The 21,747-nt window shown below is 44.9% G+C and overlaps 1 protein-coding gene across 6 annotated transcripts in view; it reads left to right on the forward strand.

Annotated features, from left to right (window-relative positions):
* CC2D2A (coiled-coil and C2 domain containing 2A) overlaps positions 1–21,747 on the forward strand; it is a 129,579-nt gene that overhangs the window by 44,895 nt on the left and 62,937 nt on the right. For all 6 annotated transcript variants that reach the window (XM_057309750.1, XM_057309751.1, XM_026514430.4 and 3 more), the window contains 8 exons: positions 36–172; positions 784–915; positions 7,214–7,423; positions 8,379–8,485; positions 14,173–14,313; positions 17,276–17,432; positions 18,049–18,287; positions 20,903–21,080. In XM_057309750.1, the coding sequence (XP_057165733.1) occupies positions 36–172; positions 784–915; positions 7,214–7,423; positions 8,379–8,485; positions 14,173–14,313; positions 17,276–17,432; positions 18,049–18,287; positions 20,903–21,080 (1,301 nt within the window). The remainder of the gene's footprint in view (positions 1–35; positions 173–783; positions 916–7,213; positions 7,424–8,378; positions 8,486–14,172; positions 14,314–17,275; positions 17,433–18,048; positions 18,288–20,902; positions 21,081–21,747) is intronic.

Below are 21,747 nucleotides of genomic sequence, written 5' to 3' on the forward strand. Positions count from 1 at the left end.
CTAATGCTGCTCGTATTTATTCATGTCCTATCCAGTGCCTACGTACAAAAAGCTTCCCGAGAGTGTGCAGCCCAGATTTCTGGAAGACGAAGGCCTTTATATTGGGGCAAGACCGGAGGTGCCTCGCGCCTGTCAGAACATCATGGAGAACAGGCTGCTGACTCAGGAGCCCGTAAGCTTACAGCCCCGTCCCACCTGGAGCCCCCGGGCCACTCTCGGAGCTGCCTCGTCCCGTCCGGGGCCGTCACCACACACTCATGCTCATCTCCTCCTGTCCACAGACAGTGGTTCAATTTTTTTTTTTTTTAATTTGTCTCTCCGTATGTTTGGTGATCCTCAAACCACATACCCTCTCCCCTCCTCCAAGCCGGTCTTCCGCTGGCCGGGCTTGGCATTCTGCTGGGTCAGATGTTGGCAACTTTTTTGCAATTCACAGAAATGCTTAGTTGTCCACCGATAGAATGTCCCCAATTGTATTTCTCCTATGGTTTTTTCCTCTAATTTTTAATGAATAGAAAATATACTTTTTAAGCACTCCTGTAAACTTTTTGTTATGCTTTTTTTGGAGGGGAGTGAGGACTGTATTTTAAATTAATTGTGGGGGTGTTAGTGAGGACTCAGTTGCTAATGGAAACGAGGCTTTTAAAAAATCTGTCGGGACAGGGAAAGGTGTGTGAAACGTATGTGTTGACTCAGAATTTTCTCACAAATGTTGCTTATTTTGTAAACCATTTTCTGTCCAGTTAAAAGAAAATGGTATTGTTCCCTCTGCTTGATCTGCAGGGAAGAAAGTGGTTTGGAGATGACGGGAGAATCCTAGCGCTGCCAAACCCCACCAAGGGGTTTCCTTCAAGACCACCGATATTGACGCGGGAGCAAGACATTAAGGCAGAACTTGAAACGTTGTATAAAAAGGTAAGCCCACATCCCCATCTTTAATACATGAAGGTGCTTGAAAGTGCTTTGCTCTTTGAATAGCTTGGGGTACTAAATTCATAACGTTCTACTTTGGTGGTGTTTTGTTTTATTTTTTAAGTTCGCTCCCTTACACATAAAGAACACACAGCAGGTGTATTATGTAAGAGGCAGTCTGCTGTGCTCACCTCAGCCTTTCCTAAACAAGGACTGCGTTCCCAGGTACGAATGGCTAAGTCAGTGACTATTTGCATATCCAAGTTAGCTGGCCTTATTTTTCTTCTTTTTTCTCTGCCATCTCACAGATGCTGCAGGATTATTTCCTACTCATTGTCTCTATTATATAACTAGAGATTTTCTTTTTTTTTTTTTTTAAGATTTATTTATTTATTTTTAGAGAGAGAGGGAGCCTGCACCAGCAGGGGGAAGGGTAGAGGGAAAGGGAGAGAGAGAATCTCAAGCAGACTCCCCTCTGAGCACAGAGCCGGAGGGGGCTCGATCCCACAACCCTGAGATCTTGACCTGAGCCGAAATCAAGAGTCAGCCACATAACTGACAGAGCCATCCAGGTTCCCCAACGGGAGATTTTCCATCCTTGCAAATCCTTTTTACTGTGTTTGCCTAAGGTCTGGTACCAAACTGCCTGATACGAGTCCAGGCACTAACACTCATTAGGCAAACTTGGCTCTTAATCTCTCTGTGCTACAATTTCTTCATCTGTAAAATGGACATAACAATAGTACCTACCTCCTAGGGTAGTTGTGCAGATGGGTGGAGACAGTACATTCCAGTGCTTGAAACAGAGCTCAGTAAGCGCTGGCTAGTATTCAACAGAGTCGCCTGCCTTAGCGTTTAATTATATTGCTTTTCCTTTCCTGAACTGCTGAGCAAAGACCACCTCCTTCTGAAACCCAGGAAATTTTATATTTGTAATATTTCAGCCTGGATAAAGTGCAACAGAATGAAGGGATTTAACAATCATTCTGGAAAGCAGGGTGCCCAACGGAGAAAACACAGGCGCAAGCCGGAGCATCCGAGCTGTCCTACTGTAACTACTTTGTGACTTTGGGCGCGTCTCTTTGCCTCTGTGCCCTTAGCTGAAAAATAGGAACAGTAACAATCTTCTCTACTTCAGAGGCTCGTCGTATTAAGACGCTGTGGCTGTATGACCGTTTTTAAAATTGTGAGTGTTTGTTGTTACTATGGACAAGTATTAATGAGTGGCTACTTTGTGTAGGAATGTGATCATGTGAGTAGATGATCACAAAACAAGCATCAACCCAAGTCACAGTCCACGAGGGATTTGTCATCTATTTGTTTACATGACAGATGTGTGATATAATTAGTGATTGAGACTGTCATCCCTTTGTGTACATATCCGGTAATGCGTCATTTTCCCTTCACCTTCCATCCGTTTCAGCAGGAAACACTGATACGATGAGGCCCTAAATTATGGGTTACAATGAGAAAACAGAAGAGGGAGTACTATGTTGAGATGGGTATTAAGGGAGCCAATTAATCTTATCTGTCTGCTTCGGAAGCTGTGAGCTAGTTGGGCAATGCACAGGGGTCAGAGAGGGATGCAGAGATCAGTCACACTAAGGGTGAAACTGGACAGAGGGCCACTGGAACCCAAGACCAGATGGGCTTCCTGCTCCATCTCCCATGAATTCCACTCCCGTCTAGACACAGCCCCGGTGAGTTCACCATGGGGAGTGCCGAGGAGACCATGCGAGGCCAGCGAGCAGGCTCTCAGGAGAGAGCTAAGAAGGGGCAGCAGAGAACCCAGACCAGTGAATGGCTCTTGGGCTCCAGTTGGCTCTCCAGTCATGTCCTTCTTTCTCTCTGGGGAAGGAGCCATGAGGATGGGACACGGGGAGGGGGAAGCAGGGTGGTTTTCTCCCAATACCTGTGAGAGGGGAGATCTTCCCATTTGTGTGCAGAAATGGGGAAGCAGAGGAGGAGAATGTCCCATTCAGAGAGGGTGGTCATCCAGCATCACAGAGCAGACGTTAGAGAAGGGAGAAAACCAAAGGGACTGGAGATTCCCAAGGTCATTTCCTAGAGGGTCAGGCTTTGGACATAGCGAAGTGCGAAGATATGTAGCGTGCTAGAGGGAGGGGATATTATTCCCCTGGTGTGTATTACACATTACCTGTTACATTCACTGTGGACTGGTAGACCTCAGTCTTTTTTGGGGAATGTGGTTGTGGAATCTTCCAGTGATCCAAACCATAATGCATCTCTTTCTGGATCAATTTTCACAATTTTATTTATTAACTTTTACCGTTTCCTACATTTATTCGGATCTGTCCAATGTCAAAACCCATGTTTTTTACCATTGTTCCACGTACAGGCTTGCCTGTAAGAAAAAAATGTTAAATGCATATGGCCTGTATTTTTAGCCTTACGTCCAAACATACCTTTCATCTGGGAGTTTTGACCAGGATGATGCAGGAGCACAGAAGGAGATGAATGGGCAAGAGGGCCTCATCGATAGCTTATTAATGCATCGCCTCTCTTCCTCCCCCACTAGCCTGAAAGTGACTCAAGGCAAAGATGGGGTTTTCTTCTTCTAGCACTGAGTGGGAGGCTGGCACCTAGGGACACCTCAATCAAAGCACATATTGAATGTTATTAACATGATTCAGCTGAGCTGAATGTTTCCAGAAGAGACTCCCTCCTTATTCCTCTCTTCAGCTGTCTCTCCTGCAGGACAGCAGCTTTCCTGGGCTCTGGCTTAACCCTGCATCCAAGTGACAGAAAGCCAAGTCATGTGCTGAATGGGGAGCTGGCAATTCCCTGCGCCATTAGTGGTGAATTTTTTTTTTAATAAAGATTTTTATTTATTTATTTGACAGAGAGAGAGACAGCCAGCGAGAGAGGGAACACAAGCAGGGGGAATGGGAGAGGAAGAAGCAGGCGCCCGGCGGAGCAGGGAGCCCGATGCGGGGCTCAAACCCAGGACCCTGGGATCAGGCCCTGAGCCGAAGGCAGACGCTTAATGACTGAGCCACACAGGCGCCCCGCATTAGTGGTGAATTTATGCCTCAGAGCTCTCAGGCTCGAACTAACCCAGCAGGGCTGACCAAACCCATCCCCCATTAGGAGTTTTCAAAAGTGGGATAGTCTACTCTTCCTAAATTAAGACCTTTGTGAGAGACCATTAAAAATGGAGAAATACAAAAAGAGAGTCGATATCGCACAAAGAAAAAAGTTAAACGTCAAATGAGAAAGAATGCAATTGAATACCTCTTAAGACGGAACTATTCCAAAACTTAAAAAATAAAAATGCCAAGGGGACATTGCACGTCAGACATAAACAACACAAAATGCAGTTCGCCTAATCCTGATGGCAATTAGCGTTGACAGTTAGCGTTGTTGAAAGCAATCCCAACAGCCTCCCTCTTGCCTCCCTTCCTCCTTCCCTCCCTTCCTGACATCTTCCATTCCTTCCTACCTTCCACCTTTCCTTCCTTCCCTCCTGTCTTCCTTCTTTTATTTTTATTCTTCCTATCCTTAACTGAAAGTCCGCTATATTCTCAGTTGTCCTAAACTCAGAGAACGTAGAGGTAGCAATATTCAAAGTTGACCTCAGACTGTCCCCGGTATGGGAAGACACAAATGTCAAGTGTTACAGGTCCTGCCAGGGGGGCACCTGGCTGGCTCAGTCTGTAGAGCACGTGACTCTTGATCTCAGGGTCATGAGTTTGAGCCCCACGTTGAGCACAGAGTTTACATTTTTTAAAAAAATTAAAGATTCTGTGATTAGAAGTCGGCATGACATTCCTGGGACGTATGTGTGGAGGAGCCTCCCCTTTGCAAAACTGCTTACTATTTTGAGGAATTTACTGTGATTCCAACTTCCTTGTTAATTACCACTTGGTAAGATTACCACTTCCCCCTCCCCCATTCTCACCCATGTTTCACAGAGCATTGGTCACCTACTCTGTTACAAGCACCACATTTGCCAATACTCTTTGGGTTGCAAATGATAAAAACTAAAACATGCTAGCTTAAGTAAAGAGAGAATTTGGTGGCCCATAAAACTGGGAAGGATCTGGAGATGAATCATAAACATGAAGGAGGGACTTTGGGAATCAGGATCTCAGGGGCTGTCTCTCTCTCTACCTCTCTTTTCTCTGGTTCTCCTTGAATGTTGACTGGCTTCATTCCCTCCTATCGCAGACAGACCAGAATTCTCCATGTGATAGGAGATAGGACCCTTGATAATCTAAGCTGAACAACTCCAGGGGAAAGGATTCTATCTTTTCCTCCAAGGTTCACATTATCAATAGCAAGGACGAACTGGTCAGTTGTACGTGGGACATGTGACCGCCCACCTCATGCCCCGAAGATTCCAGGAATGAGAAAGCTTCCAGAGAGGACAACAGCTACAGAATCTACTGCAGGCTCCGGGCTGGATTCAGACTCTGGTCCTGTTATTTTCCCAGGGCAAAAATAGAGGCTTGTATTTTAATCCCACCAATGATTTATTCTTTTTCTCTACAAATTTCATTTTTTTTAATTTTTTAAAGATTTATTTATTTATTTTAGAGAGACAGTGCGTGAGCAGGGGCAGGGGTAAAAGGAGGAGGAGAGAGAAGCAGACTCCCTGCTGAGTGCAGAGCCCAACTAGGGGCTCGATCCCGGGATCCCAAGATCATGACCTGAGCCAAAACCAAGCATCAGTCCCTCAACCGACTGAGCCACCCAGGCGCCCCTCTACAGCTTTTAAATTCCTTGCTCCATTGTCACGCGTTGCCGCACACACCAAGAACATCGGCACGTAATCCATTTGCATCACCTCTGATAGTTTCGAGTTTTGGTTTTCAGTTGAAAAATGAAGAATCAAATCAATTTCAAGATTGGAATAATATGTTCTATAAATATCATTTATTCTTAGAAGAAATTATTTCCAATATTTTCATGATCATTCTCAGTATATAGTAAAAGAAAATAAATACAACAAAAAGAAAGACAAGGAACCGGGAGTCTTTCTCCTTAATAGGAAAAGAGTTGGGCTCTTTTGAGCAGTCTAGCCCAGTGACTACGACGGTCCTGGAGGCTTTTTTTTATGTGGTTGAGCTGAGCCTAAGGCAGAGACCACCAGCAGGCATTTGGCCATGGGCTAATGCAGATTTGGGGAAGGGGAAATGAAGTACAGATGTCCTGGGTAACATTTCAGGTAAACTGGACCACGCTACCCACATTACTTACTCATACCAAGAAGACTGCAAGATGGAACCTGAGAGCCGCACCCTGAGTGACCTCATAACTCTGGAACCCCATGGCAAGAGGAAAAGCAAAGCAAGAACCAGCAGGAGCAAAGCAATTAGAGAGGAATTTTCTATTAAGTCTCTAGAATGATGTTTAGTTGTACATGTTCTTGTGAGGTGGAAATTTTTTAATTAATCTCAGCAGTCTGGGTGATCATAAGACACACAGTGGCCACGTGCAGATGAAAAATTTCTAACAGGGGGGCGCCCGGGTGGCTCAGTCGGTTATGTGTCCAACTCTTGATTTTGGCTCAGGTCATGATTTCAGGGTTATGGGATTGAGCCCCTTATCAGGTGGGGACGCTGGGTGTGGAGCCTGCTTGGGATTCTCCTTCTCCTTCTGCCCACCCTCCACCCCTGCTCACCCTCTCTTAAAAAAAACAAAAAACAAAAAAACAACTTCTAACACAAATGTGGGTTATAATTGAATACTTTTATCTGAACAAAAGAAAAAAGAAATTATGCCCTCCATCGTGGCAGTCTGAAGTGTAAGGATATTAATGATCAGAACTAGGGCTTTTATAAGACATGAAATAACAGTGGAATATGATCCCCGCAGTGGTGGCCTTCCCTCCCTCTCAATGCAAATGGAGACTCAACTCAGCATAGTCTGGAAGGTACTGAGATAGAGTCGATCCTTTCCTATTCAAGCCTACCATTTGTAAACATATCACGGTTCTACAAGGACATTTATTTTTTAAGCAAAAAACCTGTTGGTCTTCTCATCAAAGACAGGCTGAATGTTATTTTATAAGAGAAGACATGTTATTTGATTAAAATAAATGAAGATACACTATGTTGAAGTCCTAAAGGAAATCGTAAGTCCTAAGTATATGTTAATAGTCTACTGATCTGGGGAAAGGTGGGAAATATGAAATGGAATGGCTGAAAAGAAATAAACTCATATATTCCTATGTGTGGATGCTGGCACATCTGGCTGTTGTCCATTGCACATTAGATCACCATTATCCAGTGAGTGCTTTAACTGCCCCCCCGCCATGCTCTGCTCTCTTTAACAGGCAGTAAAATATGTCCACAGAAGTCAGCACATGATTGGATCTGGAGACCCCCCTGGAAATTTCCAACTGGACATTGATATTTCAGGGTTAATCTTCACTCATCATCCCTGTTTTAGCCGAGAGCATGTTTTGGCAGCCAAGCTGGCCCAATTATATGACCAGTACCTTGCAAGACACCAGAGAAACAAGGCAAAATTCCTTACTGATAAGGTACAGTCTTCCATTCTTACTGTTGACGGGGTTGGTTCCTCTGATGAACCCAAGCAACAAAGACACCAGCCTGCAGCAAAGGTTCATGCCCCTCTTACGCATGCCCCCTCGGCCTAGGATGTGTGACAGATTGTTCCACCTGTAGGCTAACGGAAGGCTATGACAATGTACATTGCACGTGTGCAAATTCAGTGGCACCCATTTGGCTTAAAGGGAAAGGTTTGTGCAAACCGTGCAAGTAATCTCGCCTACCAGGGAGCGGGCATTTAATGGAAGGTACGTAGCTGTGTCTTGCTTGGGTGACCTCAGATGCTGAGACCATTCATGGCCTGAGAATCTCTCTGTCTTTAGAGACCTTCTCATCTTTACATGCAATTTGCCATAACGTGGTACCCAAACACAAGTCATTTGTTTCCAATGATGCTCAAAGAAATGTCTCTCTGTTTGGCACTTATTTCCAATGTGACGCCATCCCATGGGATTTTCTTAAGTAATTTTAACTACAGGCAATTTTAATCCCACACCCTGACTTTAAAACCTGCTACCCAAATAAGAGATAACGCCACATTACCTCCTTTTGAGTCTATAGGTGTGTGATCTGTTCACAAAAATATCCCAGGACCCAGAAAGATCCACCGTTGGCCTTGAAAGAAACCTTATTTCTGAGACACACACATAAAAGCAACAATTGTTCTGAGCAACTTAATTATCTGGGCTACAGAACAGGGACAGACATATCTTGTCCTTTATTATACCTTTTCTTTTTTAAGACTAGAAGAAAGAGCTCTCTGTCAGAGTTCGTTGTGGGGAAAGTGTGGGAACAGCTGGAGGCTTGCACAGCCATTCACAGCTTTGCTGACATTTTTTGCCCTGGCCAAGTGGGTGGTTGAAAGCACATAATTTGCAGTAGGTGGTAGAGTCTCTAACTCAAAACATGTATCCGTATTTTTTTCAGCTCCAAGCTCTAAGAAATGCAGTTCAGACAGGACTGAATCCAGCAAAACCTCATAAATCCCTTGATACAACCCAAAAAGCCATCAATGAGTATAAATCTGAAATTCGGTGAGTAAAGTCTGTAATTGTAACTTCTACTTATATTGTTGTTGTTGTTCTTGTTAGCTGTGTACTTGCTGAAAGCTTTTTTCAGTTTTTCCAAGTGCACTGAATGCATGAGCAATTAAGCTAAATGAAGTAATGAGATATATCCATCCTATTAACACCAAATTTGAAGTCCAAGGAGAGAATAAGAATGTAGGATATTGTAACTCACTCCACTGGTGTAAACAAACATTACTACAGCCACCATTTTTTTTTTCAAGATTTTATTTATTTATTTGACAGAGAGAGGAGAGAGAGAGAGAGAGAGCGCAAGCAGGGGGAGTGGGAGACGGAGAAGGAGCCTCCCCATTGAGCAGGGAGCCCTGTACGGGGTTCAATCCTAGGACCCTGGGACCATGTCCTGAGCTGAAGGCAGACACTTAACCGACTGAGCCACCCAGGTGTCCCTACAACCACCACTTTAGAGAGCGGCCTGGCCATAGGCTAGCAAAGCATGGAAATGCCCATCAGCTGGGACCCAGAAAATTCTGTTTCCAACGTGTGTACTCTAAGAGCTACATGCACGTGTGCCCATGGACACGTGTAGCGTGTAAGGAATTCGCAGCATCATTTACAAAAGTAAGGAGCTGGGCATTGCACTACTGGGTATTTACCCCAAAGATACAGACGTAGTGAAGAGAAGGGTCATATGCACCCCAGTGTTCATAGCAGCATTGTCCACAATAGCTAAATCATGGAAGGAGCCCAATGCCCTTCAACAGATGACTGGATTAAGAAGTTGTGGTCCATATATACAATGGAATATTACTCAGCTATCAGAAAGAACGAGTTCTCAACATTTGCTGCAACATGGACGGCACTGGAGGAGATAATGCTAAGTGAAATAAGTCAAGCAGAGAAAGACAATTATCATATGGTTTCACTCATCTATGGAACATAAGAACTAGGAAGATCGGTAGGGGAAGAAAGGGATAAAGAAAGGGGGGTAATCAGAAGGGGGAATGAAGCATGAGAGACTATGGACTCTGAGAAACAAACTGAGGGCTTCAGAGGGAAGGAGGTGGAGGAATGGGATAGGCTGGTGACAGGTGGTGGGGGGGCACATATTGCATGGTGCACTGGGTGTTATACGCAAGTAATGAATCATGGAACTTTACATCAAAAACCAGGGAGGTACTGTATGGTGACTAACATAATATAATAAAAAAAAATTAAAAAAAAAAAAAAAGTAAGGAGCTGGGAATGACTCCATACCAGAATGACCGTGTCTGGTATGGTCTCACTCTGAACATCTGTAGCACGGTTAAATGGACTGAATTAGATCTGCGTGTACCGAGATGGAGAAAACGATGTTGAACGACAACATCCAGGTGTAAGAGGACACTCACCATGGGATACGGCTCGTGAACCCTAAAGACTCCCCAACACAACACTTGTGTGTTGTACGTACACACGTGTGTGGTACCGACAGACAGAAAAGACACACGTGCCAATTCCAGGGAGGGAGAGAAGGGAATGCAATCCAAGTAATGTCACTATAACATTTGAGACGAAAACAAAAAGCCCTGAGTAAATGTGGCAAAATCTAAACAAGTGTCCTAATGACTTATGACGTGGACTTTCCTCTTTCTTGGAATTTTTCATAATTAAAATTCAGAAATTAAAACCTGGATTGTTGCCAAACAATAAGGAAATACGTAATGTAGATGAGTATCGTCTAGAGTCCCATCCCTTGGGGGAAATCGTGCTAACAGAGTTCTGCTGGTTCTCCCACATGTGTATTCACCTATGTGTGTATGAACTCATGACTACATGCACAGATGCGGTCGTCTGTCTAGATGTTATTTTTTTAAGGAATCCTATTGCATTTACCATCTCACAACTGGCTTTTCTACGTAAAATACATCTCAGACCCTTTCCTTTTATGCTACATCTAGGTTTGCATCCTTACTTATTCTTAAAGATTTATTTATTTTAGAGAGAGAGCGTGCACGCAGGCACAGGCACGCGCCCACCAACACAGGGGGGAGGGGCAGAGGGAGCGAGAATCGCAAGCAGACTCCCCGCTGAGTGCAAAGCCTGACCTGGAGCTGGATGCCAAGACTCTGAGCCTGACCTGAGCCGACACTAAGAGTGGTATGCTTAGCCAGCTGCACCACCCAGGTGCCCCTGTATCACTATTTAAAAACTGACATTACAGAGATATTATGTTCCCTGTTGATAGGCATTTGTATTATTCCTATTTTTTATTATAGAAACTGCACTCGTAATTGACATTCCTGTGTGCATGAGTATTTCCACAGAATGAATTCTTAGAACAGGAATTTATAAGTCAAGGACTTTAAATGTATACTCTTCTTTTTACAATCTAGCTTTGAGTTGGAAATTCCTCTAGCAAAGTGGAAATTAGTGATGTTGAGATACTGTCACTGTAAAAGTATGAAGAGTATGTTTTAAAAGGAAAATTCTTATTTATGCTTAAAAAAGAAAGCCTACAGTGCAGCCTCCTTGTGAAAATAATTTTTGCTTGAGCATACATTGGGTAAGAAAAGTGACAAAAGCTGTCCTGAATACAGTAGTGGTTTTATAGGGATTCATATTTATTCGAAAACTGGCGGAAACGTGTGATAGACCGACAGACCGTGAAGACCCAGGGCAGTCTTTCCGCTGCCCCTGGAGATGAACGCCTCTGCGATCCAGCATTTCTGGCCCAGGAAGAGAGTGGATTTTAGTCTTTTCCTGATGTTTCACTATTATTAAAACAAATCGAAGCAGATGGCCTGCTCCTGGCTGTCCCCTCACGGGGATTCCCGGCTGCTGCTGACCAGCGTCCCTGTGAGCCCCCACCGGCCGTCCGCGGAGTCCGAGGCAGGGCCGTTCACCTCTGCCCCCAGCACGGCAGGCATTCTCTGTCTTACTTTCTATAAATGGCATCCTGCCACATCACTTGTCCATGACTTGGAACCAGCTAGTTACAGAACGAAGCATGCGTATTCATGCAAGACAGGGAAACACTGTATTTAACTCTCTCGACTGGGTCTTTACCCTCAGACCTACTCAAAGTTGAACAAATAAAAATATGACTCTAGATCCCCATGTGGCTCCTACTCTCTCTCTGTATTTTCCTTCACAGCCAAACTTGTGGAAAACACTAGCATTCTTGCTGCTCTACTCCCTCGCCTCTCGGGCACTTGAGCCCATCCTCATTGGCCCACCCACCTTTCCTGGAGGCTGATCTTGCCACAGGGCCCAGACGCCTCCACCTCGCTAAGCCCCTCCTGGCCTCTTGACGGCGAGGAACATTGTCACCAGAGGGGCCTGGTGTGACTTACTTCTTCCCTTCCCCTCCCTACGCCACACTGTCTTGGATGTCCTCACCCCTCTCCTGCCCCCTGTCCTCCCCACCGTCCTTTGTCTACTTATTCTCCTCTGCCTGGCTTCCAAAGTTCTTCACAAATTTTTTCTTTTTGTTTTCTTTATTACCTTGCATTTTCTCCTGAGATTCGAATCCAGTCCTGTGGTTGGAAAGATCATCCAGAAGCTAGTGGCTCCCAGAGGTTCACCTCTGGGTTGAAACTCCTTCCACACTCTGGACCCCATCCGCACCAGGTTGCAGAAAAGGATTACCTGACTCCCTGAGCAAAGCTGCCTTCTCCTTCTCCTCCAGAGCTCTGGCCGCAATTTGTCATTAAGTATTCTTTTGTGATGCTTTCTCCTTTAGCTCACCTGTCAAATTTTTCTTGCTAAGAGTTCCTTTTTAGCATTTCTGAGAAACTCTTGTCAGGTACTAAAAAAGGAAATAGAAAATATATCAGAAAGCCTTAAGGTGACCCATAACTCAGTGAAATAATTTTCTATTGCAGTTTTCAAAAGGAGGCAGGGAGGGAGCAGCTGAAGGCATAAGAGAATGTCAGACCGCTTGATGCTCGTGGATCACAGGTATTTGTGGGCCACTAACCAGATGTCAGGCACGGTTCCTGTATTAACTTACTCCTCTCCACAACTCTGTGAAGTACATTCTGTTAGCGTCCCTAGTTTACAGGTGAGGCATGGAGAAGTTAAGTTGTTTGCCCGAGGCCAGCTACCAACTGATAGAATCAGGATTTCAACCTACAGAGTCTGATTCCAACATCTGTGCCCTTAACTACATGCCTTACCGCTTTTCAAGGACGTTTCTTGGGGCATCTGGGCGGCTCAGTCGGTGAAGCGTCTGCCTTTGGCTCAGGTCATGATCTCAGGGTCCTGGGATCGATCACCTCGTTGGGCTCCCTGTTCAGCGGGGAGCCTGCTTCCCCCTCTGCCCCTCCTCCCTATTTGTGTGCACTCACTCTCTTTCTCTCTCTCTCTCAAAGAAATAAATAAAATCTTTAAAAAGAAGAAGAAGAAGAAAAATGTTTCTTAGTTCATCGCTTCTTCATTCTGTGAGGTCCTCAGAGAGTCCTGAATCTTGGCCATCCAACCACTGCCTCTCTGTCATCGCCCACCATCTTCCTTTTCCAGAGCCAGCAGTTGAATGATTAGAAACCTAGGCATCTGTGCTTCTCTGTACACCTCCACAGGCTGAGTCATCACGGGTACAGCCTCCAGACTCGAGCCTTCCTTCCGGAGGTCAGGCTGTGCTAATTCATGAGAGCCTGCCTCCGTGGTGTACGAGGGCACTCTCTTAGGCAAATCTCACACTGCATGTTGTCGTCATTTATCTATGTGTCTAACTCCTGAGCCAAAGGGTAAATTCCTTGAGGACACAGACACCTCCAATCTGGTGTCTGGAGTCACCTGGAGTGACACCTGGTACTTGCTCAAAAAAAAGAAAAATTATCTAATTAACTAAATCATTAATAGCATAATAGAGTACTTTTGGGTTCTGGATTTGACTGTCATTCATAAGAGGGCTTAAAGTAAGGCATTAAATAATTCCCACGAACTTTAAATAATGGGAATAAACACGAAAGCATTTCCAACGGGTGCCTCTTCAGATGAACCTGAAATGTTGTTCATCTAGTTAGAAAACTCTCCCAGGCAGCCTGTGACATTACTTCATCTCCTAAATGTAGAACTTGTGATTTGTATTAACAGAGACGGACTTCAATATGTTTGGTGTTAACTAGGACGACAATGTGCTTTCTTATGTGTTCAATAATTTAGTCCACGAGAACTGAGTTTACTGGGTCTCTTATTTTTATAACTTCAAAGGTGGCTGTTTGCCTAAGGGTGCATAGTATAATAAGAAGTTTAGAAGGTAATTTAGTTTAATTGAAGTCAGATTCACTTGGGAAAACGAAATCAAATCACCTCTCGAAACATAGCATCCTGTTGTCTTCAAATTTCCATTCATATCCTTGGATTTCCAGTACTTTAAGAAGTATCGTAGGTATCAAATGAAATGTACAGTCACTGCAGCATTATTAGTTTCTTTTTTTTTTCAAAGATTTTATTTATTTTTATTTGACAGAGACAGCAGCGAGAGAGGGAACACAAGCGGGGGAGTGGGAGAGGAAGAAGCAGGCTCATAACAGAGGAGCCTGATGTGGGGCTCGATCCCACAACGCCGGGATCATGCCCTGAGCCGAAGGCAGACGCTTAACGGCTGTGCCACCCAGGCGCCCCTATTAGTTTCTTTTTTTAAGTGCAAACCCCTCTAAATAACTTTTTAATATACAATAATAATAATAACGTATTCTGTCTTCTAGGCAAACAAGAAAACTGCGTGACGCTGAACAAGAGAAAGATCGAACATTGCTTAAAACCATCATAAAAGTTTGGAAGGAGATGAAATCCCTTCGAGAATTTCAGAGGTTTACGAATACACCCTTGAAACTTGTTTTGAGAAAGTAAGCTTTTTTCCAAAAGTTGTTTTATTGGGCTATATCATGCATGGAGAAAATGCGTAAAAAATAATCATGAATAAATAATTAATAAATAATAATAACTAAGAAAACGAATAAATAATGATGTAACCACTCCCCATGTTAAGAGATAGGACATTACCAGTATCTGGGCAGCCCCTGTATTCCTAACCCCAACTACTCTCTCCTCTATCCCAGAAGTAACCATTTTCCAGATTTCTATGATCAGCATTTCCTTGTTTCTACTTACAGGTTTGCCATCTATGTGTAATTCCTAAGAAAATGTAGTTTAATATCACCTGTTTTTCACGTATCCGCAAACGGAAGTAGGTTGCGTCTACCCTTTAGTGCATTCTTCACTACTGTGTGAGATTAATTTATTTTATAGTGCATGGCTCTCTCGAGTTCATTTGTTTTCTTTGCTTTGTATTAATTCATTAGATGAACATAACAAAATTTGTCCATTTCGCTGTTGATGGACATTTGAGCTGATTCTGTTTCTCAGCTTACGGACGGCTCTTCTGTAGGGATCCTTACACATGTCTGTTAAGCCACGTGCCCCTGCGCTTTCCCGAAATATACCTGGACGTGAAATGGTTGCGTCTTAGGAGATGTGCTTCTTGACACTCACATGCCGAATCCAAACACCTTTCCAGAGTGGTTGTGCCAGTTTATACTTTGACCAGTGTTCCCATAGATCCCTATCACCCAAACAAGCCATGTCACCTGCTGCCGTCAAACCTTACTCCGGCTTGACCTTATATTTCCCGTTCATGAATTGGCCATTTTGATTTCCTCTGTCTGTTCAAGGCGTGTGTGGATTTTTGAACTGGACCGTTTGTCTTCGTTTCCTTTTCAGAATTGGTAGGAGTTTGGCGCACATCCTGGACAGGGGGCCTTGCTGCTGGTGTGCGTTGCAGACACCCTCTGGCACTCTGTAGCTGCCTCGTTACTCTGTTTTGCTGCTTTTGATGACAGAAATTCTTAATTTTAAACAGATAAAAATATGTTCATCTTTTCTTTCATGATCGGTGCTTTCGGTATGCTGCTTTAGAAATCCTTCCCCTGAGTCTATTGTCTCTATAATCTTTATAGTTTTACCTTCCTCATTCATCTTTAGTCCCTTGGGAATCGATCTTTGTGTACGGTGTGGAGAGAGTATGCTTGGATAACTTATGCTACCTAAGTCACTAGACTTTGATACACGACTAAGAGGACAGTTATCACAACAAAACCATATTCTGTCTATTCATGGAAGAGCATCTCTGCTGTTGGTTTTGGTCCCTTCCTGATTGTTTCTTCAGAGTAAGTGTCGTGCTGTACATCGACATGAAAAGTAATAAATGTGGGCAACGATCTGATACTTTGCTTCAAAGACAGCCACGTTTCAGCCAAAGATAGCTGCAGATTGTGATTTTCTCTTAGGCTGGTAATTTTCCTAAGACTCAGAAAACATCCTACCATTCCCAGGACAAACACAAGATTGTGCTTTATGAGGGCAGGGATCTGGTCACCGTTGGATATCTGGTCCCAAACAGAGCACCTGCCACTCGGTATCTGCCCGAGTTCATATTAGCTGACGAAAAACAGATTCAGCCTGTCCCACAGAGACCATGGGTGTCTCCCAGAAATTCCAGGGTTTCAGCTTCCGAATTCCATCTCCCAGGCCGCCCCTCCCACCCAGAAGCAGAACAGAAATATTTACCTGTTTTCCCTTTCCTTCCTTCAGTTTAAGATAAACTAAACTTTATAGGAAAATTGCCCTTAAGGTCACCTCTAGGTGACACTTTTTATGATACTTAACACCCCTTCCTCCCATAAGTAGCTGACACCTAAATTCTTTTGAGGCGCCCTTCTTCACACTCTTGATTCATCTGGAACCTTATGATACAGCTTAAATCTTCCCTATAAAAGTCATCAAATTTCCACTAGTTTATGGGTGCCTCTGAGTAACAGGGAGCAAAGCGAATGGGTCTCTGTATGTCAGAGATGGAGCATAATTGATGAGCCGGATTTCTCCGCTGTGTATACATTTCCAGGGCCACTGTGTTTCCAAAGTGATGTCTTCAGTAGTACCCTAGAGCTGAGTCTGTGCCTTAGGGAACTGCTAATTGCTAAACCACCAGGCCCCACGTGAACGGAAGCAAGTCTGTGTCAACCTGAGGCACCTGAGTAAGTTTATCTAGAAGGGGCAGGAGCTTTAGGAGTAGAACCTGCAGGCCAGGCTGCATGGATCACGTGAGCCGCCCGGGCAATGAGCGGCAACGATCCCAAGGTGCTGGGGAAGAGAGGGGAGGAGCTGGGTGTGGCGTGCCTGCCACCCGCTGCCAGATGAGTCACGCTGCCGATTCCCACACCACAGCTGTTTAATCTCGGGGGGGACTGGGCCACAGCACGTTTTTTGGCAGGAGATCCCACAGCACTGATGGTCTGCCGAACACACCGCAGGAAACACCGCTTTGGGCTGGGCAGGGCTCCTGATAAAGTATCAGCGGAATCATCAAAGAAAAACTCAAATTGCCAATCCAAAGTCAGACTAGTCGTTTCGGGGGCTCAGAAGCCACATAATGAAGTGGTCCCTCGGAGACGTGAAGCACTAGTAACTACGACAACACTCGACCCCGGGGCTGAGAATCTATGTAGAGTCTGTATGCTCTGGGTCACTTAGCTCCGAGGGGCGTCGCTGCTTAGCGGTAAATAGACGGGGCTCCCGGTCCAGCTCCTCCACTCACAGCTGCATGTTCTTGGGCAAGTCACTTCATCTCTCCTCGTGTGTAAAATGAAGATGATCTGAGACATCGGCCTCCCAGGGCTGACATCGAACAGGTTACAAAGCTCTCAGACGAGGACGTGTCACATAGCAAAGCCCCATACAGGTGTTTGCTGTTATTATTCCTCTGTTACTCCATTTCAAGAAATAACCAAGGTACTGTAAATTGTTTTAAAGGGAAAAAGTTGACCAGAAAGCAGACGAAGAAGCATTTGAGGCAGAAATTCAAGCTGAGATAAGTGAGTTGTTGGAAGAGCACATGGAAGAGTATGACCAGAAGATGGAAGGGTACAGAGCCGCATACCAGCAGTGGAAAGCCTGGAAGAAAGCCCAGGTTTGTCAAGTCCCTCGGCCTCGAGCAGGGCTGACCTTGGGGACAGGAGGGGTCTGGGAGGCCGCCTCTTGAGGCCGGAGGAGGGAAACGGGACAGGCGGACTGGGGCCCCTGCTGGCTCTGCTCTGTCTGCCATTGAATGTAGGGCATTGACACTTCTGGGCTTCCCTGGGGAAATGATACAACTTTGTACACATAACCGGGCAACATTTAATAATAATAATAATAATAATAATAATAATAATAATAATAATAAGTAACAGATCAGGTAACTTGCAATAGTTCGCCCACAAGCCTTACTTTACTTTCAAGATGTGTCCTTGGCCTTGAGAGTCAATATTAATGATCTCCGGAATAGCTAACATTTTTAAGCTCTTTCTACGTCCCAGGCATTGCCTCTGCTCAACAGCCCTGGGAAGAGTTTCCTGTGATTGTCCCCATTCTGTAGACGAGAAAACAGGCACAGAGAGGTCAAGCAGCTGAGCAGCCTGCCTGAGCACACACAGAGGCTTTAGGCGGAGCTGGGTCGGCATCCGCGTCCATTTGGTTCTGAAGACGCGGTCGTAAGTGAAATTGCAGAATTTCTGCTTGACATGAGATTGCCTTTTACCCAACAGAGGGCCAAGAAGAAGAAAAAGAAGCAAGCTGTCGAAGAACATCCCGACGGGGAGGTAGAAGAGCCATACCCCGGGGAGGAGCCTGTGAAACCGGTCCCCCCAGAGCCCACCGATCGGGCGCTGGTCGAGCAGCAGGTGAGGGAAAGGGCAGCCCGGAGCAGGAGAATGCCTGGGGAGCCCACACTGGTGCCGGAGCTGAGCCTGGCGGGGAGCATCAGTCCCAACGAGCAGTGTCCCAGGTGAGCAGACGCCCCCCGCCCAGCACAGCGTGATCAGGAGAGTCATGAACCCTGTAAACCTGTCTCAGAGGGAACTCTACGAACTGGTAGATATTTGTCCTTATTTTGGTGATTTCGAATGGTTCCCCTCCTTGGGCATCCCCACGGGCCACATAGGAGCACGCTGAGGGAAGCTGCCTGTCACAGGTGCTCCCTGCATGGCTTTTGATTTGGAGCCTTTGTCTGTGACATCAGGGTGTCTTCTGTCCACTGGCAGCACGTTCTCTGCTCCCCAGCATGGACACGCAGGTCTGTCCATGGCCCTTGGTTCAGCTGCCCCAGGGGCTAGCTTCTCTCTTTGAAGGCCCCCCAGAGAGCCTTGCAGAGGAACTGTGGATAGCCCCTGTAGCCATCTGAAGCAGATTCTCCAGATTTGACAGAAATACACTTCTAGGGATGCCTGGACGGCTCCGTTGGTTAAGCATCTGACTCTTGATTTAGGCTCAGGTCATGATCTCAGTGTTGTGAGGTCGAGCCCCATGTTAGGCTCTGCACTGGGCGTGGAGCCTACTCAAAATTACCTCTCCCTCTCCCTCTGCCCCTCCCACCGCACATGTGCTCTCTCTCTCTCTTGCTTTCTCTTGCTCTCTCTCTCTCTCAAAAAAAAAAGAAAGAAATATATTTCAAGTCATTCACGTGGTGCCTAAGAGAGAAACAGCCAGAAACTCCGCCTTGCATACACACATCTGTATGTACAATAAATGCCGTCACCCTCAGAGATAATTAGGATGTGGGGATTCATTAGAATGTCCATATAAGACTTCCTACAACCTCCTTAGTTTCAAACTTCCGTTAACGTACCAATAATGTATTCTTTAATGATGGCTTTTTTCTTGTGTTCTCCCAACTTCACAGCACTCAGATACTACACATAAATAAACTATCCCCAGCACCGGATTAGCTGTTTTCAAGCCACAAATAGCATGCTGTGTTACAAAAAAAAAAAAAATGAACATCCAAAATATGTGATTACACCGTTTGTTGTTTGTGGGTTTGTTTTTTTTTTTTTTTGATTACATGTTTTTTAAAGGGAAAATTTAGCTTGATTTGGCAATCTTTTGTCATGAGTCTCATTTTGACTGAGAATATATACCTCAGTCTTCAATTTCTTGGTTTTCACTGGGATTTGGGACTATAACCGAGGTTACCCCAAACCAGTGATCATGATCGGCCCTTCTCATCAGGCCATCATGTAAGGGGGATCATGCCGAAGAAAGGGGCATCGTAAGTCTCTTTGTAGCAGGAGGTTACTGGGAAGAAACTATAAAACATCTCTGAGTTGAGTCTTTAGGTGTCTTGAATACTTCTTGAAATTTGGTGTTAATTCCTTTACAGAAAAAAAAGTTGAAGTCATTGGAGCAATTCTACTATACCTGGGGTGGGCCCAAATTACAGAGATGTAAAGAGTTAAAACTACCACCCAATTCAGTGGGTACAAAATTTCTATTTGGGACGCTGAAAACTTCTGGAGATGGCTAGTGGGATGAATGCATAACATCGTGAATGTGTTTAATGCCAGTGAACTGTCCACTTAAAAATAGTTAAAATGGTGTGTTACGTTGTGTATGTCTCACTGGAATTTATTTTGTTAATATTTTAAAAGTTTTTTTATTTATTGATTTGAGAGAAAGAGAGCACGAGCAGGGGGAGGGTCAGCGGGACAAGGAGATTCCTCACTGAGCTGGGAGCCTGACTCAGGGTGCAGTTCCAGGACCCTGGGATCATGACCTGAGCTGAAGTCAGACACTTAACCCACTGAGCCACCCAGGTGCCCCTGTCTCACTGCAATTGAAAAAAAAGACTTCACCACCCAAAAAACTCTGAGTGTACTTTGGATTTTATTTCATTTTTCTCAATGTTCCCTGTTCTTACTAAGCTTGAGTTGCTATTGACTTAACCAATAACTAGCCCTCTGGGTGGGCGTTTCTGAAAATATACACAATAAAATTAAAGACTACTCTTGGGGGTTCCACTTTTTTTTTAATTACCCGGTACAAGAATGATATGCTTGCCGGGTTACATTTTTGGAATCCAAGTGGCCTTTTAAAAAAAGAAACCGTTCTTAATCCCCTGTGTCCAGTGAGTACTCACCATTGGAAAGTGTCAAAAAAAAAAAAAAAAAAAAAAGCTTGAATCTTGGAGAAGTGGATTTGACCTGTTACAATATGCTATTACATTTTTAGGATAAAACATCCCACCCAAATATATATCACTACTGTCCCTTATGGATTGGATTCACTGTACTTACAAGGACTATGTTTCCGTTTACTTAAAACTTTGGGGTGCAAACATAAGCCTTCTTGGAAAACAGTTAAGGACACCGTAATACAGCGAATGGTGCTTGGACTGCAGTTCTTGGGTCCCTGGTGGACTTCTGAGTGCCTCTGTCTTAGTCTGTATCGCAAATTGTTATATAAAGTTCCTCAAGACCGGGGGCTGTTTTGGTACCACAAGAGCTCTAGTGACTGGCAGAATCATCTCCAGTGTATCTTGTTCTGTTCAGTATCCAGTTCGTCAGATGCTCCAATTTTCCCTAGAAACGACTAACCTCATCTATGATCGGTCTCACTTTGCAGGGCAGAGGTCTTGCGAAGGGAGGATGTCAAGAGGCGCTCCATATATCTAAAGGTGATCTTCAACGACAAGGAAGTGTCCAGGACCGAAAGTCGGCCACTCGGGGCAGACTTCCGAGTGCACTTTGGACAGATTTTCAACTTGCAAATATTCAACTGGCCGGAAAGTTTAACATTGCAGGTATGCTTTTTAATTATAGTCATTGTCCCAAGCATTTTTTGGTGATCACAGGTACGAGATGGTTTTAAGATTGATTGGTTGGTTGGTTGGTTGGTTGATTGAGTTTAGAGAGAAAGAGAGAGAGAGTGCACATGCAGCGAGGAGGGGCAGTGGGAGAGGGGGAGGGGAAGCAGACTCCCACTGAGCAGGAAGCCCAACATGGGGCTCGATCTCACTACCCTGAGATCATGACCTGAGCCAAAACCTAGAGTCGGATGATCAACCAACTGAGCCACCCAGGTGGTCCATGTACAAGGTGGTTTTAAGCCATCCGTTGGTGACGCTGTTGTCCTGATAGATTTTCAAGGTCAACAGGAGGTCAGCCTCCTCATGGGCACGTCTGTCCTTATGGTCTTGGCCGAAGGAGATCTGTTTCCTCCTCACCTCCTGAAAATACTGGCCACAGTACTCCAGTGTGTGCCTCGAGTTGGGGAAGGGGGATGAGAGGTGGGGGTCCCTGGCTTTTTCACTGGAGGAGTACTTCCATATCACTGTCTACCTGGATCCTAGCATGATATACCCCAGAAATCAATACCCCCATTATCACAGGTGGCTATGATGGGGTGGCTACAGGTTATAGGATCCCCCCAAAATAAATATCACCACTGATCTAAGTCCCACCATTAAT

Source organism: Ursus arctos, unplaced genomic scaffold (assembly GCF_023065955.2).
Source record: "Ursus arctos isolate Adak ecotype North America unplaced genomic scaffold, UrsArc2.0 scaffold_9, whole genome shotgun sequence".
Taxonomy (NCBI): Eukaryota; Metazoa; Chordata; class Mammalia; order Carnivora; family Ursidae; genus Ursus; species Ursus arctos.